The 23415-nt window shown below is 33.3% G+C and overlaps 1 protein-coding gene across 9 annotated transcripts in view; it reads right to left on the reverse strand.

Moving 5' to 3' along the window:
* LOC118183531 (phospholipid-transporting ATPase ID-like) overlaps window positions 1-23415 on the reverse strand; it is a 370912-nt gene that overhangs the window by 72246 nt on the left and 275251 nt on the right. For 8 of the 9 annotated variants that reach the window (XM_085826193.1, XM_085826190.1, XM_085826195.1 and 5 more), the window contains 5 exons: window positions 16883-17017; window positions 13565-13635; window positions 13070-13152; window positions 8783-9030; window positions 4256-4467 (listed from right to left, as the gene is read on the reverse strand). In XM_085826193.1, the coding sequence (XP_085682319.1) occupies window positions 4256-4467; window positions 8783-9030; window positions 13070-13152; window positions 13565-13635; window positions 16883-17017 (749 nt within the window). Of the gene's footprint in view, window positions 1-4255; window positions 4468-8782; window positions 9031-13069; window positions 13153-13564; window positions 13636-16882; window positions 17018-23415 lie in introns of those variants that run through there. The other variant, XM_035353114.2, reaches the window with a different exon arrangement.

Here is a 23415-nt window from a genome sequence, read left to right on the forward strand (position 1 = left end):
AAGAGAGTACTATGACTTTTAACTCGATATTTACTGCGGTCTAACATGGTCTCAATGAGATGCTTATGATAATCAAAAAAAAAAAAAAAAAGATAAAAGAATCTAGTTGGCATCAGACTTGGTAAGAAGATTCTCTAGAAAAGAGAGTACCATGAGTTTTAACTCGATATTTACTGCGGCCTAACAGGATCTCGATCAGATACTTACAATAATAAAAAAAGAAGATAAACAGAAACTTGTTGGCATCTGTCTTGGGAAAACGATTCTTTAGAAAAGATAGTACCATAGTACCAACTCGGTAAGCTACTGCGGCCTAACGGGATTTCAATGAAATACTTATGAGAATCAAAAAAGAAGATAAACAGAACCTTGTTGGCATTTGTCTTGAGAGGAAGATTCTTTAGAAAAGAGAGTACTATGAGTTTTATTATATACACTCTAGAAGAGATTCAGAGTTGGGATAGGGACAAACGGATTTACCTCCACAACAGTGACCAACAATCATGACTTTCTTCAGTGACCAACAGTCATAATCTTCTTCAGTTACCACAGGATGCTTCCTTATCGAGATCCTGTTACCATTAGATCACGCAGCGCTACCCGACTTTGAACTGTGTATAGTTCCTGTTTGTTTGTTGTATATATTCACATGTCCTCTGTTTCTGCCTCATAATTATCGACAAAGTCACTGCGAATTTTCTTACATTGACTCCTTAACTCCGTGCATTGCACTTGCTGGAATTTGTAATCTACTGACAACATATTAACATACAACGGGAAAAATCTCGCTACTTATAACAGTGGTCTTTTTTATTAAGTACCTAACATGGGTGTGCCCTCATGCGGTTTCCCAGTTATTTCTCTACTCAGATGACACTTGACGTTTGGAGTTCCTCTCCCTCTGACAATGACAGCCTCGAGCGATATGCATGCAGGATGTTGTAAAGCAGATCACTCCATCAGGCTCACAGAGGAACAATTACAATGCCGATTGTGTATAGCTATTGTGTATCTGATCAGACAAGCTGATGTTGAAGTGAAAAGCAATTCTACATGTAGATTTCAGTTATCAAAGTTGTAACCCTTTCCCTTTAAACCTGAAAAAGAGAAGACTGTCTGTCAGACGAATGGTTCATGTCGCGACTAAGAGTTTGAAGAAAAAGATTTAGTTCCTGATTCCTTTCAGGTTTAGATATATATCCTTTATACAATATTAATCCTTTTCATCTTTCCATTTAAAACGCAAAATTTATCCTTTCGTTTTAACAATTACAGAGAATTGTTCAATTGTTAATAGTGCTAATTCTGACACAGGCTTTATGAAAGCTTTCAAGCTAAATATATACACTCAAGATAAATATTTAAATACTTAAAAAAGAAATCCAAGAGGTAGACAATTTTAATAGTAGGTAAAATTTAACAACAGTCTGTTAAAATCTTATTTATTATTATTTACTCACTTTGAGCTCCATTATAAAATTACCTGCGAATTAAAATTAAAGGATATTACTCAAAGTAAAATTTAACTATTTTTGACAAATCTCTGTCGAAGAGCTATATTTGATTAATTTATCTTTCTCAGAAATGATTTAAGAAATTTATGCGAAAAATTATTTATCAGAAATTACTATGCTTACCAGTTGTTTAATCTCATATTGAACTTGAACTCAAACTTAATAAAAATTTAAAAATGATGAAAAAATGAACTCTTTTATTTTGCAAAATCTCTTTCTTTAATATGGTGTATGATCCTCTCTAAATGAAATGAAAAATTCACATCATTATTTGCTAGAATTTAAGAAAGTGTTGATCTTGTCTTGTGGGACTACATATCACTCTTAAGAAAGAAAATCCACTTTTCATATCTTGAAAGGACATGCAGGCATTTGGTGCGCTGAAATCAAGTGGCTGAAGGCATCCCAAACATTCTCAGTTGGTGTAAACTCTGGTGGGTAACCTGCTGTTTCCAAGTATGCTGAAGTCAGAGATGCTTATAGCGGATGAGAATTACCACCCATTAGAGAAACAACTGAAACAGCAGTACCCCTAAGCATCCTTAAATGGGATCCGTCTACATATCTGTATCTAGATACAGAAGCTTTGTCAAAAATATACAGCTTGGTAAGTTCAATTCTGATGGTTACATATGAAAACACTTTCCTCTTTCTTGAATAAGGGAAGAGAAGTTACGTGTTTCTCTCTTTTTCCAGATCTAAGCACATTTAGAATCACAGTTCAGGCCATATCTAACATAAGGCTTCATTTTTGTTGACTTCACTGAATACGGCGGGGACATCACCTTAAATGGGACTTTGGAAGATGAAGTAAGACGGACACAGCACGAAATTTTCTCGCATTAAGTCCAATCTCGAGATTCCTTTATAGGGCAATAAAATCTTGATTTCAATTCCTGTGGCAGTCTGAAATTCTAAAACCTAATCTACTGTTAATAGCTTCGTTGTTACTTCTAATCGAAATAGGAAAAAACGTACTTGAGTTGTTACTCTTATTTTCTTTGACCTGATGCATACTAAGTGAATCGCTACTTAGAAAATGTTTAAGTTACTTAATATCACATTTCGAAGGATATACAAATGTTGGCTGACTTCCACATTTGTATTTACTCTTTTCGGAATCTATCAATAAACTGCTACGTTTATCTTTCACTTAAATAATGCCTTTGAACCATAACTAAACACTGACCCGTTTAGAAATCACGCATTATTAGCTTTAAACAACATTGTCCATCCATTGCGAAAATCTTCGTAAACACCGGCAGGAAGTGTCACACTATAAACAATATTGTCTTTTTCTTGATAAGTCTTAAACAGTAAACGTTTCATTATACATCCTTTGCTCAACACATTTTGTCTCTTAATTTGCATATTGCATGCGTTTACCTCAGCGTAGCTTTGTAGTAAGGTATAATTATTATGGTAATTAACATAATAATTATACCTTTAGTCGAAAACTTCAATCAAGGAGGATATATTTTAGATTATCCTTGAATTTTGACAAGCACTGTGTTATTTCGTTCAGTTCCAATTAAATAACAACGGAATAGTCTCAAATAGTGTGAAAATGATTAAAAGACAAATGTCTAATAAGAAGGGAGAAAATATGATTGGGAAATTAGTAGAGATCAATTGCTTGAAAAAAAGATTACTAAAAACGATCAATTCATGATGGCGGAATACATAAGCAGCTCGAGAAAGGTTTAAGCGCAGTAAAATAAAGTACGTCTGTCTGTAAGAGGACAAGGACAATTTTGGTTTACTATATTATTAGGTCAGTCCATGTGTTCGTGCGCATTAAGAGTATGCGTAGAATTCACTATGACGCATTTACTAAAACAATACAATTTTGTACCTGTTGAAACTTGTCATCGTTTGACTAACATATTATTCAGTTCATCACCAACTTTCGTAAATATCGAACGCATTTTAGTACCCATAGAAGATGAATATAGATAATCAGTACAAACGTGCTGTGCTACATTTTTTATTTTTGTGTGGGGAATCTGCCAGGTTTGCGGCGATAAAAATTAATAGTGTACATTAGTGTAAGGACTGCCCAGAAATGGTTTAAAAAATTTAAAGTTGGAAAAAGCAGCATTGATGATGAACCCCGTTCGGGACGTTTTGAACTGTTAGAACCAACAACGTTGCCGTCTAAACTCAGAATTGATCAAAAAACGTCCACGATTGGTGAATATCAAGAAAGTGTCGTTTCATCGTGATAACGCTAGACCGCATACGGCTGGAACAACGCTGCAAAAAATTAATGAATTTAATTGGGAGCTTTTGCCACATCCTGCTTACTCCCCAGATATTGCCTTAAGTGATTTTCACTTATTTTGTGCCTTAAGAAAGTTTTTACTAGGAAACAAATTAAATTATAAACAGGATGTACACAATGAACTTTCAAGTTTTTTTGCATCAAAACCAGAGTCTTTTTACACCAATGTCATAAAAGAGCTGCCTGTAACATCGCGAGACGTTGTAGATAATGTAGGAAAATATATAATTGATTAAAATGTATTTTTTTATATTAAAAATTTACCAAAAATGTGCACGTATTTATGGACTGACCAAATATTCATCATATTAATTCTGCATATTCTGCATATTATTCTGTTATATTACTCTGCATACTATTCTTTTCATATTAATCCTGCGTATATTCTACAAAAACGTAAGATTTTTGTAATTATTTTAGTTACTCTTCCATTCAGTAAAGTCTCTTAAAATCTCACCTGACATAGAGAGATATAGGCACAACGGTATTCATGACAATGCCGTAGGAGAAGAAGACGAGGACGGCTGTGACCGCAGCGCCACTAGTGGTGCTTTCCGGCGCCAACGGGTCCCACGGCAGGTAGAGGCGGAAGTGCTGGCCCGTAACCGTCTCCCACACACCACACGCTACGGTGCAGAACAGGCACAGGCTCAGCAGGAAGAACACGATCTGCGGAAAATTAACAAAATAAGTTTGTTTGCACACTTAAAAGCAAATGGATCGTAAACACGCCTTTCTGATGAAACTTCCTTTTGCAAAGTTTCTTTGCAGTAAAAGTTTGATTAACGTATTAACAGAGGATTTCAGAAATTAAAAGAGCATACATAAAACAGTTTTCGAACGATAAAATTACATACCTCATTGGTCTGAAATTTAGAAAACTCTTCATAAGACATCCTCAGGTGAAACAGAACTCATTTTTGAAGTTCTCTTAACAGAAAAGAAACGCTTGCATACTATGCCAAAACCACGATATATTTAAAGTTTGAAACCTTTGGAAAAATTTCGGCTTTAATATATCGATATATCATAATTAATTTGTATGTATTTAGAAGAATACACATTTTCCTCTTTTCTCCCTCGTCTTTTACTTTCTACTTAAGCGACAGTCGTTAAACAACTTATGTAATTAATTAAATAAAGAATAAAAAATGCAGATTAGTAGTACTGCATAATGTCCACGAAATATAAGCCTTATGTATTTCCGATTTTCCGCAAGAAAGGTATTAATTAAATTGTCCATAAATCATACCTATATTTTATAAGATATTTTCTCCCTTCTTCCAACATGCCTTCGTTGTGTAATAGTAACACACTCGGCGCGTATGCGAGATGTCCAGGTTCTTACTTATGACTTATGACTTACTTTTTTCTGGTCATTAACTACTAAAGAGTTTTCGCCAGTAGATCGCATTAAAGTGCACTAGGCAAAGATATTTTCAAATAAATGGTCATTAACTACTAAAGAGTTTTCGCCAGTAGATCGTATTAAAGTGCACTAGGCAAAGATATTTTCAAATAGTACCATTTATTTGAAAATATCTTTGCCTAGTGCACTTTAATGCGATCTACTGGCGAAAACTCTTTAGTAGTAATGACCAGAAAAAAGTAAGTCATAAGTAAGAACCTGGACATCTCCGATAGCTTATGCTGGATAAAAATAAATTATGACGAAGTAAAAAGTGGTGGACAATAATTCGTCACCACCAGGATTTAGCAACTGGGTTCTCTAATCTCCAGTCGCTCTTTTAAAAGGGTGAGTATATAAGGAAGTTTCTTCCTCTTTCTAGCTCGGCTTCGTGATGTAATGGTAGCTCACTCGGCGCGTATTCGAGAGGTCCGAGTCCCGGCGAAGACATTGTTCATTTTTCATGTCTCCTTAAAAAAAGAACCTAATGACTGATTAAAGAATTTTATAAATTTTTTTCTTCTCAAACTTTACTTTAAGGCCAGACTTCGTTTGTTTTGTTCGATTATGGCAAAGCATATTAGAGCTCTCTGCCTAAGGAGAAGGATGCCTTCGTGGAGGACTTTCTAAGAGAAGCTGGGAAGCTCCATATGCAACACGTTGCATATGGAGACAACCATAAAAATGCCCATGCAGCCAGCTCGAGGCCAGGAATAAGTGAAGAATTATTTTAAAACATGATTGCGGATACACCAAGGTTTTATTTTTAGAAATACATTTAAAGGAGAAAACATAGCTTTATTTTTGCACCTGTAGGTACTTCTAACGCAGATGTTTCAACCATTTTAACTAAAATAACTTCTATTTGCACAGTTTAGTAAGGAATACAAATATGGATAACGAGCTCCAAAGTGCAACATATCCCACATTCTTATAACGACATTTAGAGAAGCTGACATGAATTCACACTGCAGTTATAATAAAATTGTATATTATTAAACTTAACAAGATAAAAAAATAAATATATTTTTCGTAGGATTAGACTGACAGCGCCAGATGTAAGCCATTACTATTATTCATGCCGAAATGAATGGGCAAGCAGGCATAACTCTCGACAGATGGGAAATTCTTTTCTTTCGTAACATAGCGGAATCAGTATAGAGGTCTTGGCAGAATAGCACTGTATGTAGGACTGACTAATGAAATCCTGTTTAAGTGCGTAGTGACTTTTATATTCACAGAAGAACATGAAGAAGAGTCAGGGTTGTTTTGATCCTTACTTCCGTTTAACTGAGAGAAAATAACCTTTAAACTGCAGTTCTATTCACTGAAGTTATTAAATAAGTATATGCAAAGTTGGCAAACATTTATATTTCAGTCCGCTTGCATGATTTTTAAATAAAATTCAGATACTTTAGAATGCAGACATAAACTGCATTCTGAGTTTTTATTTTTTATCGTTATTGGTATAAAGAAAGATAATTCAAAGGCAGGAGAATTGAGACAATTATGTTATTTATTTTAACCTTCATATGTTTATTTTTACACCACTAAAAATCTTGTTTTTCTAGCGACAGTCATTCAGCAAATTCAGAAATTTGTAAAAATCTTAGCTATGTGAAAGTTAGTTTAAAATTTTATTCATATTTGTATTTCCATAACTTCCATGTAATCCATAACTTCCATAACTTCCATGTAATTCCATAACTTCCATAACTTCCTTGTATTTCCATAACTTCCATGTAACTGCAATAAATGCTGAAACTTACAGACATTAATTACTGCTGGAAAAGCATAATTTCTGTTCGAGAAATTGCGTAATTCGGTGCTTGTCACCGCTGTTTCTGAAAATTTGCTTTTGGGTGTTAGCGGAGGATTAAAAAATAACAGATTTCCAATTGATCAAATTAATTTAGTAGCTAGAATAGTGAATTGTGAGCGTCGTTAGTCCAGTAACTGTTAATCGGTAGTTAGAAATAAACTTTTATTTATCATTAATTAAGTCTATTTCCTCTCCGATCTGTCTCTTGAAACATATATGAGAGAAACATAGGTCATTAAATTCTGTACAGTGTGATAAACGGAAAGTCTAAATATGTGTCAGAGTTAAGAAATTAAGTCTTTAACTTTGGAGGAAATTCTTTTATGAAACTACCAAGTGACCTTGAAACAATTTTTTGTGAAAACAAATTGCCAAAAGAAAAGCTTGCATATGATTTTTATGTAAATAATTTCAGATTGGAGAAAGGGAGGGAGTAACAGAAAATGAGAATTCTATTCTTCGACACCAACCGAAATGGGAAAAATAAGAATCATATTTCTTAAATTCGAATTTCTGCTCTGGCTTATAAGGTATTTCTCCCGGCACCCGAACTAAAAGGGTTGTGGATGATGATTCTCCGCACCCAAGATTTGGCGACTAGATCCCCTAAAAACCCTAGTCGCCCTTTAAAAAGGGGAGTATATAAGGTATTTCTCCCGCTTTCCTAGCGTGCCTTCGTGGTGTAACGGTAGCACGCTGGGCCGGTATTCCAGAGGTCCGTGGTTCGATTCCCGGCGAAGGCGGTTGCATATTTTTCAACTTTCCAGCTTCCAATTAACCTAATGACTCTACAGGCTTACGAGAAAGAATATTTCTACTGATATATATCACATCGTAGTTATACGAAGCAATTATATAAAAATCATTATGTTTCGTAATGCATCAAGTCCACGGTGTTGGAGGTGAGACTAACAGATTGAGTCTTTAAACCCTTAATGATACGAAATTACATCAGAATAACTCTTAAGTTAGTTCATTTGAAATTATTCAACCAAAGATATCGTTTCTTATATAAATACCTCTTATTAACATACTCTTAAATAAGTATCCTTATTTAACAGTAAAGTAAACAACATTATATTATTCATTGGTAGAGGAATCAGATGGTTTCACTCTTCGAGAACATTCGTTTGTTCGAAACAGAAATAAAGCAGTCTGTTTCGGAGACTAAAATTATAAAGTGGATATGGAAATAATAACAATACGCACTCTAATAATGATAATATTTAGTGGGTATGGGAATAATAACAACAATTCACTCCAATATTGATAACATTTAGTGGGCATGGGAATAATAACAACAGTTCACTCCAATATTGATAACATTCAGTGAGTATGGGAATAATAATAACACTCACTCCAATAATGATAACATACAGTGGATTTAGGAGTAATTAACAATACTGACTCCAATAATGATAACATTCAGTGAATATAGAAACAATAACAGTACTCACTTCAGTATGGATAACATTCAATGGATATGGAAATAATAACAACAATTCACTCCAATATTGATAACATTCAGTGGATATGGGAATAATAACAACAGATCACTCCAATATTGATAACATTCAGTGAGTATGGGAATAATAATAACACTCACTCCAATAATGATAACATACAGTGGATTTAGGAGTAATTAACAATACTGACTCCAATAATGATAACATTCAGTGAATATAGAAACAATAACAGTACTCACTTCAGTATGGATAATATTCAATGGATATGGAAATAATAACAATACGTACTCCAATAATGATAACATTCAGCAAGCGGTCGAGGCTTGTGCGTTTGAAGATGGTTTTTCCGCTGTTTTGCATGAGTTTAGTGTCTCTGCCAGCGAAGATGACGATCCCGTAGCACCAACGAGTGTTTCGCAGGACGCAGCCCCTGTATAGCACCTTGTCGTTATCCAGAGAATACGTTTCTCCCTCCCACCGGAGAGTACCCTCGAATTTGCTAAGGTTGTTGTTGGGGGGTTCACAGATTATATCACCTACAACAAATTGAGGAAGAATTTGAACTTCAACGCAAATGAAATTCGTAAACCTAAAAAAATTCTCTGCAGATTGATTGAGATATTGAATTTCACAGCTCCAATTATACTTGAATATTTTCAATATTCAAGTATAATTGAATATTGAAATAGGGAGTGTCATATTATTGAAAAATTAATATTTTTAATATATGAAAATGCTTTGAATATGTAAAAGAGTATGAAAATTCCACTGAAGAAACACATTAGCCAAGCAGCGTTGAAAATATCAAAAAATCTGATGTGGACACCGCACGACGTTCTTGTACGGCCTATTAAATTATGCACATTTTTTGTTGCATTTCTTCTAAACTTTTTCCCACGAATAACATTAGAGATATACTTCTCATTCAATTAATTCAGTTTTAACTTCGCGGCAAGGCAAAAATACAAAAAAAAAAAAAAAAAAAAAAAAAAAAAACTCAAAACGTCTTGATTAAAATTGTAAAATACAGAAAAAACACTAAAACACAAACACTTAAAAAGAGTTAAATTTTTTTTCATAATTAAAATTAGAGTTTCTAAGCCAAGACAAGCAATTCAGCCAGAAGGCAGTTTTTTAGGTGCACTAGATTTAAAGTTAACGTTTGGTCCCGCTGGGAAAAAAGACGCTGATGTGTTGCGCTAACGGACATAACTCACAATACTACTGAGAATTTCAAATGTAAATAAATGGCGACCTCGTTAGGCTTAGTACCACTTAATAAATATTAATTTGCTGACAATTATTAACTAAAGCATGCAGATTAACTAAAGGCATAAAAACCTTAAAGGGAAAATAAGAGCAACAGAATTCAATCACTTAAAAAAAAAAAAAAAAAAAAAAAACACAATTTACAAAATATCAGAAATAAAAAACCTGAGCTCTCCGACCCGGGTGACAGAGTGGGTATATACATACACAATTCTTGAGGCCGATTGCAACCAAAAAATGTGGTGCACAACTACATGTTATAGCAGCCCTTTCTAAAAACATTTCAACGTTCTGAGGATATTCGTTTTTCAGTTATCTGAGGAATATACATAAGTACGTACCTCACTACGTACAGAAGTCACGAAAAAATTCTCTTCTGATTCCATTTTAAATCTTTTTTACAATCCGCTTTGTAAAAAAGAGTACTGTATTTTGTCTGTAGGTACAGATGTCACTCAAAAACATAGTTCAAATGAATTCGAGAGCGGTCAAAATGGATATTTTCTTTCAAGTATGATACCCGGAATTTTTCGCGTATGATACCCGGAATTTTTCGCGATCACAAAACTTCCTATTTCATACAAGGAAGTTAAAACATATAGTGTGATGAACACATAGTGAACATACCTTATTTTCCATGCTGAGTTTAGTACTGTATGGAGATTGCACAGGTGATGCTCAATACTATTTATTTTTGTTCTCAGGAATGCTAGTCAAATTCAGAACTGGTAATTTTATTAAGGCTTTCGCCTTTCACTATACACGTGGCGAAATATGAAAATGCTATGTATTATATTACTGTCATAAATTTGTAGAGCAATTAAATATTTTTTTTCTGAAGTAGAAATTATGAAAAATTATTTTTGCTCCCGCCAGGACTGGAACCATAGGTTTCTCGCTCGCTAGTCGAATGTGCTCCCAGTGCACCATAAGAATAGATAATGAGGAAGGTAAAAATTACTTATATCCTACTCCACTTTAAGGGTGACTGCAGAAAAGGAAATGAGACCAAATTGAGAAAATGCAAGTGATTATAAGTTATAGTCTAGTACATTTTAAGTGGAGAGCTATTTAAGAGCTCATTAGAATTTTTAGAAGCCATTAAATGGAAAACAAATCTCCTAAGCTTGGCCAAGGTTTCAACTTGACTGCCCAAGATCCAACTTCATTCACGATTTTAGGTGCATGAGAGACCAGTTACACCAAGAAACCATGCAGTGGGGAAGTGGAAACTCCTTATAATCTATACATGAGTTTGTTTCATAACTTTTCATTTTTAATGCTTAGTGTTAATAAATAATATATATGATTAGTAAGAGTTCAACAACTCAACACGACTTTCCCCACTGCATGGTTTCTTGGTGTGACTGGTCTAGGTATCGCAATGTATACTTGGTATCGCAATAACTAGCAATTTGGGCATTCCGGTCTTCGCTAGACTTAACAGCATTATCAGTCCTCTCACCCTTTGGAACACGTTACGGAGGTTCAACCCCTCCAGGAGAGGGCGCACCACCTGGCATCGCCACGCAGCACTGATCATTTGATTTCCTACCTGCCAGTCGCTCGGGCGAGCCCGTCGCAATGGTTCATTACCTAGCAAACCGTGGGCCACCACCAACCGGCTATCAGAGCCCTACCGCTCAGGACATGCCAGCCCACAATTACCTTTTCCAGGGCCTTCAGAACCACCAAGTTCACAAATTGTATATCCCCGTGGCCGAGACTGCCTAGGTACAGATCCTGGCCAGTAGCTTTGCAGAGTTCTCGACGTCGACCCCCCGGGGGAATATCGCAATAAGATGGACGATGGAAGAGAAGGATAGCAGTCGTGCTTTCGACTAAGAGGTCATGATTAGACAGCAAAGATGTAACCTTTCAATCATCACCCTTTTTTCATTTGTAAATAGTCACTAATGTATCTCCACCAATAGCTAAATACTTAAGTCAACTAGATATGTGTCGTTATCTTAGAAATCCCCTAGACACCGAGTTCACATATATATATCCTGTAATTTAATCAACGGAGCTCTCAGAGAAAATATAAAAATGAGTATAAAAAAATAACAACATTTAAGTTATGTTTATTCCTCAGATAACACGCTCTTTCTAAATAACTTTATGATAACATAGCATTGGATATATGAACAGTGTAATTTATATGACCACCTCCTTACGACGATTATCTCTAAAAGTAACCCGTATTTCTGGGAACATAAGTAAATATCAGTATTAGGTATAAGTTCTATCAGTATTAGGTTGTAGTGTTCCTCCCTTTTATTCTACTAAACTAAGTGTGAGGAACCTAGTGAACAGCTAAGCGAATAATCGCTTAAGTCCAAGAATATGAACATAAACTCAAGAAGGTTAATTACCCTTTATTTGCTCAAAATAAAGATTTAACAGTTGGTCCCTTTCTCAAGGCGTACAGAAAAGCCTCCACTTGGGCTTAAACTCAAAATAAGAATTAACTAATGACAAACTAAAGAGATTTAGCCGAAGCTAACGCAATTCTAAACTAGTTGGCCCGTAATATTAACTTAGCCAGCGAAGCTATCAAAAGGCACGTAATACGGCCGAGCGTAGTAACAGTTTAGAGAGACGTAGCCAAAAGGCAAACGCGCGCTATTCAGGAATACTAACTTTCTCTGTCGAAGTCAGTGGAACTTTGACTCAAACTTTTTCTACTTCTCATTTGCATTTAAAGCGATTCTGAAACCTCATTCTGGTAAGCAACAACTGTAAGTTGAAGCTTAGAAGAGATAGGAAAGTGTCATAAACTTAAATTAACTATTATAAAATTAAGGTATACCTTTAAGAAGGTATAAGTTCCATCAGTATTAGGCATAACTTCTGTAAAGTAGCCGCCATCTCAATAGAAGGCCGAAATCACCTGGAACCGTGAATGATCGTCTAAGTGGAGGTTTTTGTAGTATGCAAACTATAAATTAATCGACCATCACCATTAATGGTTAAGTTTTCGATTAAGTGGATGGTGTTAATAGTTTAGACTTTGAAAAATCAAAAACATATACACGATTGGATTTTCAGCAGTGCGCAATGCGATCATTCGGTACCACTGTGCATTCTCATAGTATTACCTATACAACAATAATTAGGTTCGACTTAAGAATGTTTTACAGTGTCAAAAAATAAAACAAAGTAGAAGAGTACAAAATACTCCTACAGTTTTACGCTACTGCGGCGCAAAATTACAAAACTATCATTTAACATGAATTCAAACTTATTATACCGAGTATATACTTCACAAGATTTTACATGAAAAGCACAGAAATAGTGTTTTACCTGTAAATTTTGCAAAGAGTGCGTGATCTTCCCCCATCTCTGCAGTCTCCGGAATAGCTTGTCGGCATTTAAGATTTGTTTCCCTAAATAAGATGAGAAAAATATTTTAGATAGCCACCGTAATTAGTATAATTACACAATATTTGAAATATTTCGTTGATCGAAACAGAAGATAACCACTCCAAAATAAAACATAAATTTGGCAAGGCAACAACTTTGTGTTTAGCGTAAATACAGCTAAAAACTCTGTCGATTTCGAAGGCAAGTATGTATAGTCCCTCTTTGGTAGGAGTAAAGAATTTTACTGCTAAAAGCAGCAGATGGAACAGAATTAGTAATTTTAGCAGCACATTTTTTTTGCTCTTGATGAAGATGACCTTTACGTGTTTGCCCTCAAAATCGATAGAGTTTTTGACGAAACCTATCCCAGACGCAAGGCTATTTTTTTGGTAATTTTATTTCATAGCTATTTTATCATTAACTAAATTTACTCACCCATCGAGTTCAGCCGTTTCAATGTAGCAAAGTCCGTTGGGTTCGCTCGTGGAGAGTAAGAGGAGATCTGCCTGCGAAAACAGCCATTAGACACAAAACAAATCACATTCGACACAGTATATTCAATTACTGTTTTAATTCAAATAAGTGTGATTTTCAGCCTAACTGTTCCGTGCAAAACGTCTCAGTTTATTGAATGACGAAATTTGGAAGCTGCCGCCAGCAGCAATTTGGGAAGTACACAGTAAATTAGCAGTCTTGGTTTATTCGAATTGAAAACTAGTATTTTATTGTTATCTCCAATTTATGCACAATCACTAATTTCACGGAGCGATTATAAATGATTTATACACAATTACAAATTTCACGGAATGATTTAATATGATTTATGCAAAATCACAAATTTCACGGAAGGATTGTAAATGATTTATGCACAATCACAAATTCGACAGAATGGGTCAACAATCAACTATTAAAAATTTTGGCTACCAATTCCTTGATGCTGTCTATGTTACTGTCAATGTGTAAAATTAGGCAGTGTAGATAATATTTACGAATGCTCATAATACTGAAAATGGGCATCAAAATATGAAAAGCTTCAATATATTCACACATTTTTAAGTGTTCTTTACAATGAAAAATAAACTGCCAAAATATAAAATACTCCAAAATTTTTATTCTACTTTGCCAAGAAGTGTGACTTTGAACACCGAATTTTACCCGAAGAATATTAGTATTATAAAAATTGCACTTTAATCTGTGTTCTAAACTAACGATGCATGGGAATTTATATTTGTGTAATGAAATCTAGTTTATAAAATGCTAAGTGCGGAACAAAAAAATGTTCGGAAAAGAATCACAACGTGAAACAGAAGCATGACAATATTGTTGAAAGAGAAGAATGACTTTATTTGTTTCATTTATATACATACTCATGTTTAATAAAGCTGTATATTATTTAGCCAAAACAGGCGTTCACACAGAAGGGCTATTAATCTCGAAACGGCATATTGCGTGGAACCACTAAAAGCGTTGTATCCCTTTTTAAATTGTTGCCACCAAATATTATCTGTCCGTATTATATTTAAAGAAATTAAATCATGAAGAATCTACTTGAATACGTATTTTCGCGCATTGTCAATAAAATTACCACTTGGAAGCTCGAATTTGGAATTTGTTTTATTGTATGTTTCATATGTTTTAAAATTTTAACGAATTTTTGATTAACAAACTCAACGATTTCAAAGCGAGCAATGGCAACACTGTACGGAAAAAAAAAATTATCTGCTGCACGCGAGACTGTCTATCGGAAATTCTAAAGGTATGTTGTACTTAAATAATTTTATCTCAAAGGGATATAATCTCAAATACTCTCGAAACGTGTCTCGAAAGAGTGCGTGTCTCGAAACGTGTATGTATCTATAAAATTTGAAATCTTTCAGTTTTTTTAATTATGTGTTTAGTTTGTTATCTCCAATTTATGCACAATCACAAATTTCACGGAGCGATTGTGAATGATTTATACACAATTACAAATTTCACGGAATGATTGTAAATGATTTATGCACAATCACGAATTTCACGAAAAGATTGTAAATGATTACTGTGTGTGTAAATAAAATTTCGAACATTTCCCTTGTAAACCTGCAGGGCATTTGGCAGGGAATTGTGAATAATATCTAGTTATAAGAATAGATTACAGATGCAAATACACACGTACACAGACACATACAGAACACAAAAGAACTTCATTATTTAATTTTATGAATAAAATTGTATTGGTTTATTGAGACATGCATATTTTATTTTTTAATTGTGTATAGTAACAGTGTGTGTATACACTGTAATTGTGCATCTTTTAACTGTTTTGACTGTAAAATAGAATAAGAGTGGATATAAAATTGTATATATTGCACGGATCTGTGCAATATATATTGCACGGATTCGTGCATTTGTGCAGAATGTGGATTAGTTTGAATGCTTTGATTTCTGCATTTTAAATATATTTAAAAATAATTAATGAATGATAATGAGTTAGAAAATAATTAATGAATGATAATGAGTTAGAATAATTAATGAATGATAATGAGTTAGAAAATAATTAATGAATGATAATGAGTTAACTAATGAATGATAATGAGTTAGAACAGCGTTTCTTGAACACTGTTTCACATGCTGATCATATTTAAAAATTAGAAATTTTTTCCGACCACCGTACGTTTCTCGTCTCTTTTCAAAGCAAAGAATTTGTCTAACGTGAGTGATAGTTTTTCAACATAGCGAATTGGTGTGGAAGTGTAAAAACTACAGTAAGGCATATACAGTAAATTTGAATTCTATTTTTTGTATTTTGAGGAAATCTAGGAGGATCACGAGGGCAGGCTTCGAGAACCACTTGTGGTCCGTGGACCACAGATTGAGGAGCTGAGTTAGAGGAATTTTCGTGACGTTCTTTGAAACAGGATATTGAACCTTTTATAAATGATTAGGATGCATTCTTTGCTGCATGCATCTACCTTTAATTAAGCAAATTTCCTTGACTCTAATTTTTCCTTGGAGCAGGATGACATGGATATTATGGATAACATAAAGGGATTAAAAATATCCAGATAACATGGTGAACGTAATTTTCGGAAGAAAAGTGTTGAAGATTTAAGTCCTTTAACTGTAAATTTGATAAGTGTTTTTAATAATATTTATTTAGATTTTGAGACTAACTGGAACACTGTCTTGAAAAGTGGTATAATAAATAATTAATACATTCTTAATAACTACAAAGAGGAATTAAATCACTCAAATGACATTAAAGATAATTAATTAATTGAAAATTTAAACAAGAAGACAGTGTCAAAACATTCCTGTAACACTAAACTACGCGCGTGGGTGATAGGTTTCACTCAGAGATATCTACTGCAAGTCCGCAACACTGTTTGTGCATTTTCGAAGTCGCACGTTTCAGTAGCTGAAAGTTAATTGTTGATGTTCATTGTAGTGGCAGCAGTACAAAATTGATTTCACTAGACACAATTTCATAGGTGCGTGATACCTATCACCCACGCACCTAATTGTTCAACACAAGCGTACACGCCTAGCGCTGTCTTGAATAAAGACCAGAGAATACATAAGCGTAAGTTCGGTATCTATATCTAAACTATCTGTTTAAATACGGGTAAAGAAAAATTGCATTTATAAAGACAGTTTTTAAAAGAATTAGCACATGGGGCAAATCGTAACTTTTTTAGTTAATTCACTGGTTTGATTACAAAAAAAAAAGGAAAATGCTGTGAATTTGATATTTTCGAAAGGAAAGAGACTCACAGCTACGAATTGGTCATTCTCCATCCGAATAATGTCCCCAACTTGTACCTTGTACCATCGTTCTTCAATTAGTTGGCCATCTCGGAGCACCTGGGACGAACGGTTGTTGACTTGACTGTCACTGCGATGGCGTTGCTGTGCGAAATAAAGGTCAGTAATCAGTCACTTCCTATTTTACAATAAAAAATAATAAGTCACATTACATTTCCAAGAAAAGACAGTAACGAATCACTGTATGTTTTCCAGAAAGGGCAACAATAAACCATTTTGTGTTTTCAAATAAAGAATAAGGAATATGTCAGTAATTTTCAACTAATAACAAATTCAAATTGTCCTCTATTTCCATAGAAGGACAATAACAAATATATTCATCTTTCCCAATAAAGGATAATAGTAAACTATTTAATATTTTCCATTTAGATGGTTTCACCTGTAGCTCCAGTGATGAAACTCCTGAAATAGTCCGACTTCTATTGGGTTCTAAGCGAACGGATGGACCACTGCACTGAGTTTAGTTGTCGTAGTTTCCTGCATATACTACGTGAATACTAGTAATTTTATGCAAAAGCTTTCTTCTTATGGCACAAAGCTCTTGCATGTTTGCTATCACATTAAAAATACATATTAAAAATGCGTAATTGGACATATTTCGTAATAAATAAGACTTCATAACGAAATGTTTAAGTTTCCAACATCATCTAAACTCAATCAATGTATATTAAAATATATCATTGTCTGTTAAAAAAATATATATAACAGGAGTTTCCTTTAAATTGAAATCAGTTGCTTTCTTATTCTAAGAGCAATCTTAGCAAATAAACGTAGCCTTATACAAAGAGATGAATTAAATTGTTGCAATTTAATTGAATTTATAGTCACAGCTAACTGCTATGCCCGTAATGAATGCATGCCTTTCATCATTAGCCATTGAGAATGCGTTATGTTTATTATATTGGGGGCAGAGTCATGGAAGGACTGCAGGCTAATATTGTTGAATTTACAGTAATACAGTACAGAGTAATTAGGATGATTGGTGCTACTTTGGTAGACGGTTGCACGGATTTTGGCGATTTTTTAGCGATATTCTGGCGATATGTTTTTGGCGAGAGATACGACTTATGGTAAACCCATTGCTGGACAAGTTATTTATGGTAACCGATACTTTGTTGTCATTTTATTTAAAAAATAATGCGTTTTATTATGCATAAATTCCGTGTTTTAAATATTATTTATGACTTCAAAATAATAAAAATGAATTTAATTTTGCATTTTTATTTGAAATAAAAATTTTATTGTTTATGATATTTTATGGAATTTTATGTTATGAATGATGTAATGAATGACGTCACATTATTTTAAAAGTAATTGGTTTTAATATCTATAAATTTAATCTAATGTTTTAAACATTACTTATGGCTGTTAAATATTAAAATACAATTTAATTTTGTAATTTTTTAAATATGATTTTATTATGAATGATTATTTAAATAATTTTAATTCTATGCGTGATGTAATCAGCTCCCTGATTGGTTACTGAATATTTGTGCATTTCCGCGCCATTTTAAAATTTTATTATTCATCTCTTAGAATTCCTCAGATTTCAAAACGAATGGATGTCTCCGTTTCGAAGATAAATGTTGTTATTGGTAATTACCAAGAATTATTGGTATCGGCATAAAAAAATTGCCGTGTGAAACTTTATTTTGGACAACCTGGATTTCCTACTCAAAGATTTATTTATTGTTACAAGGTTCAGAAGAAATTTATTAAAAATTTTTTGAGGAAACCTCGCTAATTGTTTCTTCAATGAAGTGCGAGAGATGGGGATAAGAGATGAAAATCGTTTTTTTTTTTCTGGTACTTATCAATATACTTAAGGTAAAATGCTTAAAAAAAAATGTAAGTACATATTTTTCTTTTACTTTATTATTGTATACTTAAATTTTTATTAAAAAATTAATACACTTTTTTCAAAAATTCCTGAGATATTTATTGCCACATATGTTTTAATGTTAAATAATTATATCCTATAAAACTTATTTTAAAGGATTTGAATTTAAGTAATTGAAAAATTTAATTCATTTAAACGTTGGTTAATGTTTTTAATTCAATATTCAATTAAAGTAATATTTTACTCCAATTAAATGTTGGCGCAATGTTTTTATAGCGGTGTTTTTATTCTATTATATGAAAGTAATAATTTAACCTTACTTTAGCATTTTATACACTTAGTAAATCTCTTTATTTACATTTGCCAGCCATCTTAAAAAAACAACGTTTTCAACAAAAAATTAATCCATTATTTTTAACGATATTTAATTTTTATAGTTTTATTTTTTTAAAGTTTCGAATACTTTACTATGCGTGAAATACGTAAAAACAGCATTTTTCAAGATGGTTGACGACTGTAAAAACCAATGTAAATCGCCAAAAATCCGTGCAACCGTCTACCAAAGTAGTACCGGATGATTGAATAAGAAACACAAAAAATGAGCAATGGCCTAGCCGGGACTTGAACCTGGACTTCTCAAATACGATGAGTGTTCTACCGTTACACCACGAAGATATGCAGAGAGGAGGGAGAAATTACCTTATATACTCCCCCTTTTAAAAGGCGACTGTCGATTAAGGGACCCAATCACCAAGTCCTGGTGGTGAATAATCATCATCCACTACCTTTTAATTCGGGCGCCACTGTACAGACATCAGGATTTTTGAAGAAAGAAACACGAAAAATGAGCAATGGTCTTCGCCGGGACTCGAACCTGGACCTTTCGAATTCACCAAGTGTGCTACCGATACACCACAAATGCATGCAAAAAGGAGGAAGAAAATACCTTATAATACTTCACCATACGATTTATATATTGTTGCGTGCGTACGGGTTCGTTACGAAATGAATGCACAAGTCCGATGAAAAATGAACAAAAATTTATTATTATCACAACAAACATGATTAAATGCCCTCAAATAATCGTGCAATATCACAATATATCACAGTAGTTATCTTCTAACTACTCAAACGTTCAAAAGAACTTAATTCAAAACAACTAGAGAAAGCTAATCCGCGAATTCGCTACAGTCAACAAGAGCAGTTTTCTAAACAACAACAAACTAAGTAACTACCACGAACTGAGAGGTTTTCCTCCTTTTATAAGATTTTAAAATCGCGCGCGAGAATTTTCTAGTACTTTCTCGAAATCAAAAAGAGATATTTATTAAATGTTACATGCACGCGCTCTTGTATTTTCAATTTTCCGGCTTAGCTTTCTTTTAATATTCGTCACGCGCTGCACTGCGCGGGAAATAAAACCATTTAATTTACAATTCAACTAACATAAGCTATTTAAATACCAAATCCCTAACAATATTTTCTAATCTACCTGCATCTCTTAATATTTAATTTATCATATTTAAAAGAATATTAAAATTTTCTGTGTGAGGAAAATCATGCGTGGGTCGCAGTATATGCTAAAAATAAAATTATAAATGATTAAAGCTGTATTAAAATCGACAAACACAAAACTCTAAAAAAATATAGAAATTCGAATAACAGAAATAAAAAATTAAAATTAAGCTCACATTTAGAATGTTATGTAACGATTAAAGTTTTTCAAGGATTTTTGCATTCGTAAAAAACGTTCATAGAACTTATATGTGAATCAATCGTCATCTTCAGTATAAGCCATAAAGCATTTCATGTAATGCTAACTTTCCTGTAGCTGTTGAATATATGCAGAGAAACCAACGCATGAGGTTGCACATTCAAACGATGCATTTTCCAAGAAACTACCTCAGACATTACTGATAAATACGGAACTATTTGACGTGGAAGGAATACAAAATATAGAAAATTCGTAAATCTTTCACTACCCAGGGCTTACACTGAGAGTTTTCTGGTTGAGAATTTTAATTAACACTTCCGAGAAAACTATTTATCAGAGGCGAGGCAATAGCACAAATAATTAATACGTAAACTAAATATTATTCAATAAATTTTTTAATCGAAATTCACATTTGCAAGCTAATAAAGGGTGGACCACATGATTACTATTAATGGAAACATGATTACTACTATTTAACCACAGTGTATTAATGCAGTTAATTGTATATATACACTTAAACAAATAAGAATGCGTTAAAAAAAGATAGTTTGCTATCAAAGTTTTTTGTCCATACTAAAAAGCATCATATAGAGACTTAACGTAACTTCGAGAAATAACTTTTCTAAATTTCCAGCGAATCAACGTAATTCAGATTTCCAGTTTAGATCTCCGTATAGGATTATTTGCTGCAAATTCTTACGATAGATAACATAAGAATTATTTAATTATTCAAGTAATCTTAAAATTGTACATAAAGCAAAAAATAATGAAAAACAGCTTTGAAATTGCGGAGATATTAGACACTTGAGGAAGATTTTGAAATTAGCCAAATCTTAGAAAAATCGTCTACGTGAAATCAATCGAAGCAACAGAAATTCGCTTTATGATTCGATATGAAATATTTGCTGTGCGGCCTATTTAAGCCTAACAGAACATATGTATGTGACATAAAATTACATACTCAAGCAGAAAACTGTTTAAGCATATAAAGATTAACTCAAATAACGATTTACATTTCAAGTGGATAAAATTCATCTTTGAGCAGCGGTGATGGTTCTGCATCTCATCAATTTCTAAAATAATTCTAATTATAGTTTTAAAATATTCTAATTTCAGATTTGAAATAATTTTTAGAAGTTTTTCGATAAATGTCTTCCAACGAAATTTTGTTATTCATTAGAAATGTCAATGGTGGAAATATTTAAGGATATAATTAATTATTATATTGTTACGAATTTGGTATTTAAAAAGCTAATGTTAGTTCAATTATAAATTAAATGGTTTTATTTCTCGCGCAGTGCAGCGCGTGACGAATATTAAAAGAAAGCTAAGCCGGAAAAATTAAAAGTACAAGAGCGCGTGCGTTAAATAAATAAATATCTCTTTTTGATTTCGAGAAAGTACTGGGAAATTCTAGCGCGTGATTTTAAAATCTTATAAAAGGAGGAAAACATCTCAGTTTGTAGTTGTTGCTTAGTTTGTTGTTGTTTAGAAAACTACTGTTGTTGATTGTAGCGAATTCGCGGATTAGCGTTCTTTAGCTGTTTTGAATTACGTTCTATTGGACATTTGAGTAGTTAAAAGATAACTACTGTGAGATATTGTAATACTGCATGATAATTTGAGAAAATTTAAGCATTTTTGTTGTGATAATAATAAATTTTTGTTCATTTTTCATCGGACTTGTGCATTCATTTCATAACGAACCCGTACGCACGCAACAATATTATTGCATAATTATAAAATGTTTCCTATAACACATATGAGTTTTGCCTTCACAGATAATTTTAATTCATCCAGAATTTAAAAAAAAATGCTTGAAATACAATAAAACAAAAAAGTATTTTTGATTTTCAGAAAATTCTAAAACTATTTCTTAGAAAAATTGTCAGCCAAATCTTAGATATTTCCAAAGTGAGCCATAATTGATGTTCAGTTTGGAGATGAATTCTTCCTTGGATTCTCTTTTGAAATCGAAAATAAGTTGTTTAATTCTTCTGTTTAAAATGTTAATTTCTCGTTTTAAAGCCGGATCCCAATTACGATGCCAGAGTTTAAGTTTTCTGTTGCGTTCTTTAATAATTTGTCTTATGCTTCTAGGAGTTTAACATTATTATTAGTCAGTTGCTTAGTGAAAGTCGCATCACGAAAAGCTTTCAAAATGTTGTCAGTGAAGACCTTAATGGCATGGTCAATGCCCTGTTTGGTAGAAATAGCATGGAAATTAGAGTGCTGTTTAATCAGGATGTTGTGGAAACTGATCCAATCAGTGTAGCTTTTAATAATTGAAGGGTCTTCTTTCATAACACCAATAGTAGCGATAACTGGTACATGATCGGAGGTAAGCTCAGATTTGACTTCAAGAGCGATGGGAATAAAAGTATTAGAGACAGTAATGTCCAAGATATCTGAGTGGCATGGATTATCTGGTCTATAAGTAGATTCAATCGGGACATGCAGTACAATTGGGTGGTTACATACGAAGTTATGTAGAATACGTCCATTGGCATTTGTTCGGCGGCATCCCCAGTGAATATGTTTGGCGTTAATATCTCCAGCAATGATTACTTGTTGATCTTCTGGGAGTAAGTTTTTAAACATGTTATCAGAGAGTATATGTTTAGGTTGATTGTAAATAGCAGTAAAATGTATGACTTCTTTATTTGGAAGCACAACAACAGCTGTCACGCTTTCATATCTGTCAGTACAAACTGAGGAGACGAGGCAAGATTAAATAGAGTTTTTTATAAGGATTGAAGCTCCACCACGACTTTGCGTGGTTCTATCACCTCTGTATGTACGGTAATTTGGCACATAAAGTCTATCGGCAGGAAGAAGAAATGTTTCCGAAATCATGCCGATGATGTTATATTCGGCTAAAAAGTTTGTGTATTCATCAGTTTTGTTCAATATGCCAGCGGCATTCCA

The sequence above is a fragment of the Stegodyphus dumicola genome, chromosome 11 (assembly GCF_044657685.1).
Source record: "Stegodyphus dumicola isolate Sdum_Otavi_A_Nest chromosome 11, ASM4465768v1".
NCBI classification, from domain to species: domain Eukaryota; kingdom Metazoa; phylum Arthropoda; class Arachnida; order Araneae; family Eresidae; genus Stegodyphus; species Stegodyphus dumicola.